We start from the raw sequence: 13,082 nt of genomic DNA on the forward strand, positions 1-13,082 counted from the left end.
CCCACAAGGAACGCTGACACTGACTGACCGTGAAGCTGGCCGGTGCGCGGTACCTATGCTAGAGAGGGAAGCAGGCATTTTACCGACTGAGGCAAAAGTCATCTTGTTGTACTTCTCAACCAATCTGATCACAAGACGGATATGTTTTACTGTAAGATTATCATGAGCCAGCTTTCCTAGGAACGGTCATTTCACCAGACTGCTGATCACCGGGGGGAACGAGCAAAACTCTCGTTCGTTAGGTGAAGTGATCTTTTGTCCTGCATAAAAGCCCATGGTTCTTGGCAGTGCATTTTCCTGTATAAACAGGAGTGGCGCTGCCGAGAACAATGGCAGCCATTGTGCACTGAGCCATCTATTACAAACCGTTCAGTGTGCATCTGAAATAGAGTTGTAAGAAACAATTCTATGTGCATGCCCCTTGGGAACGCTCCTTCTTTGGGGACTTTTTGGACGAGTTTTTCAATTCCTGTAGTGGTTTTGGGCTATTTTTTTTAAGCCTTTTTGGTATTCTCCTGAGTGGCCAGTGACTACAGTGTACTGAGTGGATTCCACCACAAGTCTCTTTAAAGAAGTGACATTTTCCCCAGCTGGCGTTTTTCAAAATCTGTAGCGGAAAAAAAAAACGCTCAAAAGACAACCAGAAATAGAAAGTGGACCAGCACCACAAATCTCAGTGTGCACATACTCTAAGTGATTTATGGAACAGACCACAAGCCTTTACACAGGATTGCAGTCATTTTAAACAGATCTCGGGGCACGTTCACATGTGGCAGATTCAGTGCAAAGAATGGAGATGTCGTCCTCCATACATCTGACTGCTGGACATCCATGCATTTCTCCACTACACATTCAGATGAAACCTACTACACATGGATATACTAAGGATAAGTTCAAATGTCAGTATTACAGACGTTGAATAATGATATGGCAGAAACACAAGGCCAACACTCGGATTTCTGCTCCAGATGCATTGCTACTTATTCAGCAGATCTGCACAAGGATCATCTCCATTGTCATCCAATGGTGCTATTCCCTGGCTTTTCCATGCACACTCAGTGGCAGAAAGAAGCAAGCTACTTTTATCCATTGCCGATTTTTTCTCTCTAAAGCACCTGTAAAAAAACAAAATTCACCTACAGTAGAGGCTAGGATTACAGATAGGAACATCTTTTTTCCCCAACCATATTAATTATAAAACTATATAAATGGGGGTGATGATCACAGCTTCCCTCCTCTCCCTCCCTGTACAATGATCCCACCGCAGATCACAGCATGCCTAGTAAACGCTCTCAAAAGAAGCCAAAGAGTCACCTCCAGCCTACTGCTGTCCATATAAACCATATCTCCATACTCGGTAAGTAGCTCAAGCAGGATGGCCACCAACATAATCATGGAGAAACAAACAGAATTAAAAAATATTACATCCACAATCAGAAAATAAAAAATGATTAGAAACACTTTTTAAAAACAAGACTGAGAAACATTTTAGCAACAGGAAAAAAAAAAAAAAAAGTCAGGAGTTTATATGGGCGAGAGATGGAGGAAGCTCACTGCCCATCCACGCGGAGATCATCACCTCACACTGAGGGTCAGGGATAAATCCTAAACAGCAAATCCATCATTTGGGTGGACGCTGAGAGGGTGTCATGTGTATTACGGTAACTCTTTTACGGCTGGACACGTATGAAATCATAACGAAACATAGGATCACAGGGATTATTGTCAGCAGTGACCGATGAGCAGCCATACAAGGTGACCAAGGTCAGGGCATCCCCACTGGTACTGCAGGCGCCATACACACCCTGCATAGAGGTATTCATGGCCCCCCAATGCTTCTAGACCCTGCATAGAGGTATTCATGGCCCCCCAATGCTTCTAGACCCTGCATAGAGGTATTCATGGCCCCCAATGCTTCTAGACCCTGCACAGAGGTATTCATGACCCCCCCCCGATGCTTGTAGACCGTGCATAGAGGTATTCATGGCCCCCCAATGCTTGTAGACCCTGCATAGTTATTCATGGCCCCCCCAATGCTTGTAGACCCAGCATAGAGGTATTCATGGCCCCCCAATGCTTGTAGACCCTGCATAGAGGTATTCATGGCCCCCCAATGCTTGTAGACCCAGCATAGAGGTATTCATGGCCCCCAATGCTTGTAGACCCTGCATAGAGGTATTAATGCCCCCCCCCCCAATGCTTGTAGACCCTGCACATAGGTATTCATGGCCCCCAATGCTTGTAGACCCTGCATAGAGGTATTAATGGCCCCCCAATGCTTGTAGACCCTGCACATAGGTATTCATGGCCCCCAATGCTTGTAGACCCTGCATAGAGGTATTAATGGCCCCCCAATGCTTGAAGACCCTGCACATAGGTATTCATGGCCCCCAATGCTTGTAGACCCTGCATAGAGATATTCATGGCCCCCCAATGCTTGTAGACCCTGCACATAGGTATTCATGGCCCCCAATGCTTGTAGACCCTGCACATAGGTATTCATGGCCCCCAATGCTTGTAGACCCTGCATAGAGGTATTCATGGCCCCCAATGCTTGTAGACCCTGCACATAGGTATTCATGGCCCCCAATGCTTGTACAGCATGACAGGTGACTCCTATGATATGAGGCGCCATATACATGCAGGGCGGGATAGCTATACATATGTATGAACTGCACAGACACAGAGCAAAGCGAAACTGAGCACCGACCTTCACGGCCACCTCACCGGCTGCTCTCGGGCTCCGGTTTCCTCCTTGCTCTTGCTTCTCTAAAAGGCGGGCCTTCCTCCAAGCTCACCAAGGAGACGGTACTCATGACGTCACGCTTTACTGGTCCAATAGACTCGCTCCCTTGTAAGCTGTCAATCAATTCTCTATAGAAAAAAATGCCAGTTCAAAAAAGGAAAACCCTGGAAGCTGGAGCCGCCATATTTGTTGTGGGCAGCAAGGACCAGCGTCGGACTAGTATATGGGAACATAACAGACAAAGCGGAGGTAAATGACATACTGAGAGAATGAGCCCGGTACGTACAGACTGTGGGGTTATAATAGTTCTACAATTTGGCGACCTGTTGGTGTTTTATGTGAAGTACTGGCAGAAGGCCTGTTCGGTGGGCACCGGGCGCATGCTTATGACGTAGGCGGTTTTCTTGGACCGGATTGGACGGCAGCTGACTGAGCGCCATGGGCTGGATGGTGTCTCCCTGGGCGATAGAGCAGTCCAGATCAGGTCAGCAACACAGGAAGTTGTAATACAAGGGATTTCCTTCTAACACAGAGGCAAGAACAACACAAACACACCCGGAGAGCCAGCACTGTCCTCTGCAGCTCCGGCAGGCACGTCAGTAGCGCCAGGAGCTGGCTGCTCCCTGCACAGCACACACACTGGCCAGAATTGGGTGTATTTACTGTGTGCTGCTTATATGGCGCCAACATATTCCGCAGCGCTGTGCAGAGAGCACCAACCACACCCACAAATAGGGCCAATATCAGGGGAGCGCAGTCCCTCACATATCTATAGAGTGTAGGACACGAGGGGGCATCCACCCACCCATGCAGAGGTCGTCCTGGGTGGGCTTTATACCCCCTGAGCCCCCACATTTACACTAATCCACGAGATGCTCGTCGTTATAGAAAACGTCACATCTTATTGCCATCGCACGTTGTGACGACACACGATCCGCATGGATAACAGCGGACGGCGCGGCCGTGGGGTCTCCGCACGTAATGTATACACCGCTGTGCTGATGGCTGCTGATCAGACACAATGCTGCTTGTAATCTGTTTGGTGCTGAATAAGATATTGATGTTAACAAGAATCTATATGTCGTTGTCTGTGATCCCTAATGTCCTTTCTACAAGTTTCCTCCCTTCTTTCCTACAAGCGCTCTACTTTATACATAAAGTTGCATCTACTGTTGTAAAATGAATTGTGAGATGGTAGACTGCAGTTGTTTCCCTGTCATGTTTTTAGGAACAGACAAACATAATGTCATAAGCGGATCCGTTGTATAACTGATGTAAATGTAAGCAGAGAGGCCCCTTTGCCCATTATGGGGTTTGTCTGGCTTCGTTATGTATCAGTTTTTGGAACAGAAGAAAAAATATTTCCTGATGCTACGGATGAATTCTTTTATACATTATTCCTGAAAATGGAACAGATGGAATATTAAAACAGAAGTGTGACCGAAGCCTTAGGGCTCATTCAGGCGTCAGTGGTTTTTTTCATGTATACGCAAAAAAATGGTCGGATTTTAATCAGTGTTTTAAGTCAGAGTTTGGTCAGTGTGACAGGTTCTTTCATCAGTTTTTCATGTATGCAAAAAAATATTACTAAATTACTGATGGCCATGTCTCAGGCCTCTTCTATCAAACATGCATTAAAAATGGACAGCACACAGATTGCACATGGATCTTTTTTCACAGGCGCATAGACTTGCATTGCGAAGTTTGATCTGTGACTTGGATCAAATTTGTACATGTCTTTATGTTTTAAGGCGCACCACTTGGTCTGTAAAAAGACCCAGTTTATGTGAAGAACCCCATAGATTATCATAGGTACAACTTCTATCAGCGAAAAACACAGGTAGAACACGTCCATGAAAAACTGATGTCTGAATGATCCCATCCTCATTTTTTATCAACTTTAGCAACGTCCACATTTTCAGTATTTGTTCAGTATTTCGCAGCAGTATTTGTAAGCCAAAACCAGGAGTGGGTGATAAATGCAGAAGTGGTGACGTATTTGAATTATACTTTTCCTCTGATTGTTCCTCTAGTGATGAGCGAATATACTCGTTACTCGAGATTTCTCGAGCATGCTCGGGGGTCCTCCCGAGTATTTTTTAGTGCTCGGAGATTTAGTTTTCTTCACCGCAGCTGAATGATCTACATCTGTTAGCCAGCATAAGTACATGTGGGGCTTCCCTAGCAACCAGGCAACCCCCACATGTACTTATGCTGGCTAACGGCTGTAAATCATTCAGCTGAGGCGATGAACACTAAATCTCCGAGTACTTACAAATACTCGGAGGACCCCAGAGCATGCTCGGAAAATCTCGAGTAATGAGTATATTCGCTCATCACTATTCCTCTCCTGGTTTTGGCTTACAAATACTGATGTAAAATACTGACCAAATACTGAACGTGTGACCGTGGCCCTATCTGGAGATACGTGGCTAGTATTGCCATATAATAACTTCTCATGCCACCAGCTCATTCTGTTTCCTGTCCAGTTCCTACCACAAATTCTAAACTCCAACGTGGTTTTACTGTCACATCATCATTACAGTAATCACCTTATAGCCATGTAAAAAAATCTTTTTCCTCTGTTGTAGAAAATAAAAGTAAATTACTTCTGTTAGTTATTATGTATTAAAAATGTCTTGCACTTCTGTATTTAGGACCCTGGGTGGACTCATGAAAAAGCCACCACTCAATAAGTGTATTCAATGTCTTGTCTGGTAAGTTTAGCGGCAATGGATTATGTAGATTTAAAATACAAAATTGCAATGGAATTGAAAAATGACAGCACGTTTCCCCGAAAAGTGTAAGGGTGTAAAAGATGCAACTCTATAAAATGCACTCATTCTGAATCTTGTAAGGAGGCAGCAGTGGAGTTGAAGAAGACCCCAACCTAGACTGTACCCAAGGGGCTTCTTTCATTAAAGGGGTTGTCTGGCCTTAGGGTACAAGTGTGCTGTGAGGATGCGCCATGAGTGGGTGGTCATGTGACTGTGATTTGCCTACTTCCGGACACATTTTGACTAGATGTGTCCCACTTCATGCAATACACTTGTATTCAGCTAGGCCTCGCACGTCTAGTCGGAATTTGTCCGCGTGTATGCAAATCCCATACTTGTACTGGAGAATCCGCACCGCGTGCTTGTTGTGAGGATTCACAAGTCTGCAGTCACATAGAATGACTGCAGACTTGTACCCTTCAGCCAGACAACCCCTTTAAGAATGCCATTGGGCACATGTGTCATAGTGATGGAAGTGCTGGAGTAAGATGACCCTAATTTATTAAGAAGTGCATGCCACTTAATAAACTAGGTGCATTTTACAACTGATCTGCACCACTGAGCTCCTCTGCCAGAAATGTTATCCAGATACTGACTGGAGATATTTGTGTTTTGCAAAAATTATTTTTATGGAATAAATCTTGCAGTTTTAAGTACAGGTTTATAGTTCAAAGTCAGGGAAGGATGTAAAATGACAAAATAAGAACCTGTAGCTGCCCTTTCTTGTATCTACTCCTGTGTTTGCCTCAACATTCTGTGCTATAAACTGCAACAAAAATGGATAACAATCACATGTGATTTCTGCATGTTCTGGAGTATTTAAAGGAAATTTGTCAGCAGGTTTATGCTATGTTACATGAGAGCAACATGTAGAGGTGTCAGAAACCCTGATTAGAGAGAAGTGTCACTTGCTGGCTGTATTTTGCTGTTTTAGTACAATCAGTGTTTTATCAGCAAGAGATTATCACTACAGGTCTAGGTGTCTTGTGCCTCCTACTCAACTGCTTTGTGCATCCTCACCTACATTGATTAGCAGTTTGCTGACAATGTACACTGTACACAGAAAGCTGCCAGTCATTGATGTGGACATGGTTATACTGGACTCAGCATTCAGAGCACTGCTACATCTACAGCCGAAAAAACAGGGATAGTATCAAAATGAGAGAATGTAGACCAGCAAGTGACAAATCAATGGAATCAGTGTCTCTGCGCCTAAATCATGCTGCTATCAGACTACATAGCAAAAATCTGGTGAAATATTCTCTTTAAGCAACGATTACAGCCAGGAAACCAGAAGGAATATGGCACAGGCTCATGATCCCTTAAGTCTTACTATAAAGTTCAGATGATCCAAACTGTTGTTCTTCTTTATACAGTGTTACCAGTTAATGCAGAAGTAAATGCACACAATTTTTATCCACAAACGAAGCCTGAATTCTGACACGGTATTTAACTTAGTAAATCAGCCTCAGTTTATTTCTTTATGAAAAACTAACTTTCCCCATTGGACTGAAACGCGTCTATGGATGCACCATTGGGAGAGACAAACAAAACATATTAGTCGTCTGTCTACTCGTAAGAACCTTATAAAACCAGTTAGGGTTTGAGACCGTTTTGTTTCTTTGTATTATTTGGAATATGAGCAGGACAGGTGAACTTGTACTTACTGATATATTCTGTCACTTCAGGACTGTTCCTGCCTTAGACGGACACCTGTGAAATCTATAAGCCAAAGTAAAGAATCGAACACAAGTATCTATCCACACTGGGTGAGAAAAAAAGCTTTATTGTGCTAGATATTCATATTGCACTCAGTCATTCAGATCAGTGAGAGCATGGGAAACAACAGACTGCACTCGGATGACATCTGATTTCCACAGCCTCACAGAATGGAGACATTTTTTCCTCCATTTTCTCCTCATCCGAGCGAAACAGATCACACTTTCATAAGAGTGAGATTAGCATAATTGATTTGATTTTTTTGCATGATAAAAAACACTCGTTTCCACCTGCCCTTAGAATTGGCAGCAAATATTAGTTCAATGGGGTCTCATTCACAGAATCCATTCCAATTTGAAGTGGTCTGCATTTCATTTGTGAGTACCGTGTCTTTTTCATTATTTACCCTGGTCATCACTGCACAATAATGTACTTTTAGTAGCTGATGTGCTTGGTTCGGTGGCTGTGTACCATTCATTTAGATATAATGAATGAAAACACGCCCTACAGGTGTCATTTATTGTTTTAATAAATCATGTGAGCGCTGAAAAAGTGGTAACTGTATCAGTGACACTGGTAATTCACATGAGAGTTAGTAGGTCAAGAGTGATGACTCAGTCTTTGATCCTACTCTTCACATAAGGGAAGCATGCAGTCTGACCCATATTTTAGAATTTTTCATTAAATGGGTTGTTCAGTTAAAAAAAAAAAAAAAAGCTGTAGTGAAAGGAAAGGAGCAGAAATTAGAATATTATGATAAATGCAACTTACTATTATATTTTATTTATGAAAGCTGGCATTTGATTACAAGTTTAAGTCCTGAGTCCCAAAACACATAGTTAGGTTCTGTGCTTGATACAAGACAGTGTGTTTTATGTGTAGAGGGGGCTCCTTGGCTAGATGACTTGTTTTTCCAGAAGTAAGCCAGCCTCCTTCTTTATACATCGGCCTTGATAGAGAAGGGAGCCGGCTAAGTTATTGATTTGATCAGTCAGCCAGCACACAAAACTTTGGTCATGTGCCGACACCAGAACCACCACTCTGTGTCAGTCACAGGCTGAAAAAGGGGTCCTTCCAAGACCAGGGCACATTTCAGAAATAAAATATTAGTAATAGTATATTACACTCAAGAAGATGCGCTCTCAAGAAGACATTACTGCATTCAAAACTGCAACTTTCACATGCAAATTGGCCCTCACCTCTACTACACCGGTCTTTTTCACAACCCTTGTATCTTCTTTATCCCACAACACCAGTTATTCAAGACTCTTAAATCCCTCCTCCACCCTCCACTGTTCCCTCTGACCTCCCTCATCTCTGCAGAAGACTTTGCTGCACGTTTCAAAAATGAGGTCGACCAGACAAGGCTAGCCTTTACTGTCCATCTACCCCAACCCCTACATATAACAGACCACTGCCGCTCCCCATAAGCTTTCTCCCCAACATCACTGAAGGAGACCTCACTCCTCTCTTCTCCAAATCGCACCTCACCACTTGTGTACTTGACCCCATCCCACCTCTTCCTCAATCTCGCCACCACACATCCCAGCCCTATTCTATCATTAACTTCTGGTACCTTCCTTTGTGCTTTCAAACATGCCTTTCACACCTATCCTAAAGAAACCATCCCTCGATCTCTACTTCCAGCTATCGTCCCAGATTGCTGCTCTGTTTCGCCTCCAAACTCCTTGAACAGCACGTCCATGCTGTACCTTCCTCCCCCCTTTCATGTACCTCACTCTTTGGCAACCTACAGTCTGGCTTCCATCCCCACCGCTCCACCAAAACTGCCCTGATCAAAATTACCAATGATTTACTTACAAAGCTAACAGATAATGCTCTATCCTCCTTATCGACCTGTCCACTGCCTTCAGCACAGTCGACCACTGCCTCCTACTACAGAGACTCTCTTCCCTTGGTGTCAAACACCTTGCCCTGTCCTGGATCTCCTCATGCCTTACCAACCACACATTTAGCATCTCCCACTCCCACACTACCTGCTCATCCTGCCCTCTGTTGGTGTCCCTTAAAGCTCTATTCTTAGACCCTTATTCTTTTCAATCTATATCTTTGGCCTGGGACAACTCATAAAGTCCCATGGATTTCAATACACATGTATACTGATGATGCTTAGATCTAACTCTCTGGCCCAGAGGTCACCTGTCTGCTGTCCAAAATCCCTGAATGTCTATCAGCCATATCTTCCTTCTTCTCCTCTCGCTTCCTCAGTCTCCATGTGGACAAAACTGAACTGCTCATCTTTCCTCCATCTCGCATATCTTCCCTACCTGATTTATCACAATAAATTAGATCATGCTTTCCTCTGTACAGCAAGCCACTGTTTTGGAGTAACCTTTTCATACCGTACATCCAATCTCTCTCCACATTCAACTCAAAAATATTTCCCGAATTCATCCTTTCCTCAAACCTGAATCTACTAAAATACTAGTTCATGCCCTCATCATCTCCCACCTCGACTTCTGCAACATCCTCCTCTCGCACCTTTCCAGTCTGTCCCTCTGATGCAGGACTAATCCATCTCTCCCCTCACTATTCCTCTGCTTCTTCCCTCTGCAAATCGCTTCTTTGGCTCCAAATTCCCCAATGTATCCAGTTAAAATTATTAACAGTGACCTACAAAGCCGTCCATAATCTATCTCCGAACAAATCTCCAGATAGTTTCCACCGCGTAATCTCCGGTCCTCTCAACACCGATTTCTCTCTTCCACAAATGTACCTTCCTCACCCATTTGCCTGCAAGACTTCTCTCGCTTGTCCCCCATCGTCTGGAACTCTGTGCCCCAATACTTGCGATTATCCCCACATTTAGAACTTTCAGATAGAACTTGAAAACCCATCTCTTCAAGAAAGCTTACAGCCTAGAATGACCAACCTCACCACCACCGGAGCTGCCACAATCCTCCTAACCTACTGTGGCCTTCCCCATTACCTTGGAGGGCAGGGTCCTCTACCAGTCAGTCATTTTTTAGTTTGTTCACTGTAATTTCTAGCTGTATCTTGTGTGTAACCCCTTATGTACAGTACCAGGGAATCAATGGAGCTCTAAAAAGAAATAGTAGTAAGTTTCATTGGACCAAATGAAGATCAAGATCCCCAAGGACATAAACTTGGCTTGACACAAATGTCATTAATACAGATCAATCATGAGGACATGCTCTTCACCTCGTTCATTATTAACTGCATTGTAGCAGAATGGTTCCTTTACCAGTTTAACCCCAGCACCTATTATTTCAGCCCCGCCCCAATATTAGGGTGATATAGATATCACTAGCAGCACATAAGCAGCCAACACCTGCAGATGCAGAATGACTTCCGCGTAACTACAAACGGTTTGAAAGCTCACAGCCATATTTTCCCAATAAACCATCTGCCTTTCTGGAAGGCCATGCATGTCTAGCTGTTTTTGTGCCTTGTTAAAGGTTATTTTGAACATTTACAGTTTAAACATGAGTAACCAGATGTATATTCCCGTCTCCACTGGTAATTGTGGCATATGTACCTTGTTAGGGGTGTTAGCCCAAACTGACAGTATAAACTACGTACATACTGTAGCCTGTAAGGAATATGACCCATATAAAAGTTGCACCTTTAGGGGTCTAATTGCCTTCTCTGTTTCACAGACACTGAAGTACAGTCATATATGCTAATCAGGGAGTTTGGTGCTCCCTTCCTTTGGCCTTGAGGCTCAGTGCCCCATTCCGCTCTCTGGTTTTGCATGCATGCCTGTGCATACCTCACTGGTGATTGACAGGACTGGCTTGGTTGGAGAAAGCCCCCCAAAATAAAGACCAAAAATATACCCTCGCCTACCGGCTCTCCACTGTACAGCGCTGGGTATGTCCTCCACTACTTCTCCAAGGGCAAAACTCATATGACCTCTGCAGCCAGTCAGCTGCCACCGATTGGCTGAAGCGTTGACATTCCATATTACCCTTAAGAAACAATGTTCTAGTTCTTTCTTGAAGCTTGTAAGGGACTTTAAAGTTGCTGCCAATCAGTGCCAACTGATTGACTGCAGTGGTCACATAACATCTCTCACTGGAAGAGGAAGCGAGAAGACCATTGTAGGACATGGCCAGTAGTGAGGAAGAATGGCTCCAGTAGATCAGAGGTGTCAAACTGCATTCCTCGAGGGCCGCCAACAGGTCATGTTTTCAGGATTTCCTTAGCATTCCACAAGGTGCTGGAATCATTCTGTGCAGGTGATTGAATTATCACCTGTGCAATACAAGGAAATCCTGAAAATATGACCTGTTGGCGGCCCTCGAGGAATGCAGTTTGACACCTCTGCAGTAGATGACTATCTAATATATAAAGCTGAATGTGTGTGTGTGTGTATGTATGTATGTATGTATGTATGTCCGGGATTGGCATCTGAACCGTAGCAGCTACAGCCACAAAATTTTGCACAGTCACACGTCTGGACCCCGAGAGCGTCATAGGCTATGTTGTGAGGTGAAATTTTAACCCCGCGCTTTCCAATTCACCAAACAATTTTGCCCCTATCTACATAATGGGGAAAAAGTGAAAGGAAAAGTGTTGGAGGCGTCGCAGCTACAGGCACAAAATTTTGCACAGTCACACGTCTGGACCCTGAGAGCGTCAAAGCTATATTGTGAGGTGAAATTTTAACCCCGCGCTTTCCAAGTCACCAAACAATTTTGCCCCTATCTACATAATGGGGAAAAAATGAAAGGAAAAGTGTTGGAGGCAAATTAACAGCTGCCAGATGTGAACAAGGGGGACTTAAAGAATGACAGCGATGGCACCAAAGAGTATATACTGTACAGTTGCTAAGGTGGGGCCCCAACATGGGATAATCACACCACCACGGGGATATGAACACACACACAAAATGCGCCACACACTACCACGTGCTCGAACACATATACCACCCTCAGTGCACATTTCACCACACATACACCAACCTCGCCACATAAAAGTAGAAACACAAAAGTCGCCGCTCAAAACTCGCCACGCGCAAAACTCTCCACATGCAAAACTCGCCACACGTGCAAAACTCGCCACACGCAAAACTTGCACACGCAGAAAAATTGCCACACGCAGAAAAATTGCCACATGCACAAAAGTTGCAACACATGCAAAAGTTGCCTCACACAAAACTTGCACATACTCAAAAGGCACCACACATAAAACTCGCCACGCGCAAAACTCGCCATGCGCAAAACTTGCTGCACACAACTTGCTACACTAACCTGTCACATGCAACTCGACACACAAAAAGTTGCTACACGCATGTCGCCACACAAAACTCATCTCACAAAAGTCCCTACATGCATGTCGCCACACGCAACTCAACACACACAACTTGACACACGAAACTCGCCCTAAAACACACACAAGTCTGGTATCCTTCAAAAATAAAAATCTGATTAATAAGCAGACAAACTACAAGAGCAACAAATGTACCATATAGGAATCCGGCAGCTGTCAGTCACATGACCAGTCTATTATGTGTATGTGTGAGCTAATATATACTGCCAGGGGGTGGGCTTACTGTTGGCTGGGGATTTATCAGGCTGCCATTTTAGCTTACAAATACTGAGGTAAAAATACTGACCAAATAACGTGTGAACGAGGGCTAATACAGGAGGAGATGGCATACAGCTATATACTATATACAGGAGATGACACACAGGTATATACTATTTACAGGGGAGATGACACACAGGTATATACTATATACAGGAGGAGATGACACACAGATATATACTATATACAGGAGAGATGACACACAGGTATATACTATATAGAGGAGGAGATGACATACAGGTACATACTACATACAGGAGGAGATG

General features: G+C 44.0%; 2 protein-coding genes across 14 annotated transcripts in view; one reads left to right on the top strand and one right to left on the bottom strand.

The window, feature by feature from the left end:
* TRAK2 (trafficking kinesin protein 2) overlaps positions 1 to 2,859 on the bottom strand; it is a 77,601-nt gene extending 74,742 nt beyond the window's left edge. For 3 of the 5 annotated variants that reach the window (XM_077272064.1, XM_077272062.1, XM_077272059.1), the window contains exon 1: positions 2,711 to 2,836. The gene's annotated coding sequence lies outside the window, so the exon portion shown is untranslated. Of the gene's footprint in view, positions 1 to 2,710 lie in introns of all 5 variants that reach the window. The other 2 variants (XM_077272060.1, XM_077272063.1) reach the window with 2 other exon arrangements.
* The window catches only part of STRADB (STE20 related adaptor beta), a 76,088-nt gene that overhangs the window by 1,643 nt on the left and 61,363 nt on the right, over positions 1 to 13,082 (top strand). For 4 of the 9 annotated variants that reach the window (XR_013217721.1, XR_013217722.1, XM_077272074.1 and 1 more), the window contains exons 1-3: positions 3,137 to 3,230; positions 5,404 to 5,463; positions 7,212 to 7,292. Coding sequence is in view for 2 of the 9 variants with exons in the window: in XM_077272074.1 (XP_077128189.1) it covers positions 5,452 to 5,463; positions 7,212 to 7,292 (93 nt within the window). In the remaining 7 variants the exon portion in view is untranslated. Of the gene's footprint in view, positions 1 to 2,948; positions 3,025 to 3,136; positions 3,342 to 5,403; positions 5,464 to 7,211; positions 7,293 to 13,082 lie in introns of those variants that run through there. The other 5 variants (XR_013217725.1, XR_013217723.1, XR_013217724.1 and 2 more) reach the window with 5 other exon arrangements.

The sequence above is a fragment of the Ranitomeya variabilis genome, chromosome 7, assembly GCF_051348905.1.
Source record: "Ranitomeya variabilis isolate aRanVar5 chromosome 7, aRanVar5.hap1, whole genome shotgun sequence".
NCBI classification, from domain to species: Eukaryota; Metazoa; Chordata; class Amphibia; order Anura; family Dendrobatidae; genus Ranitomeya; species Ranitomeya variabilis.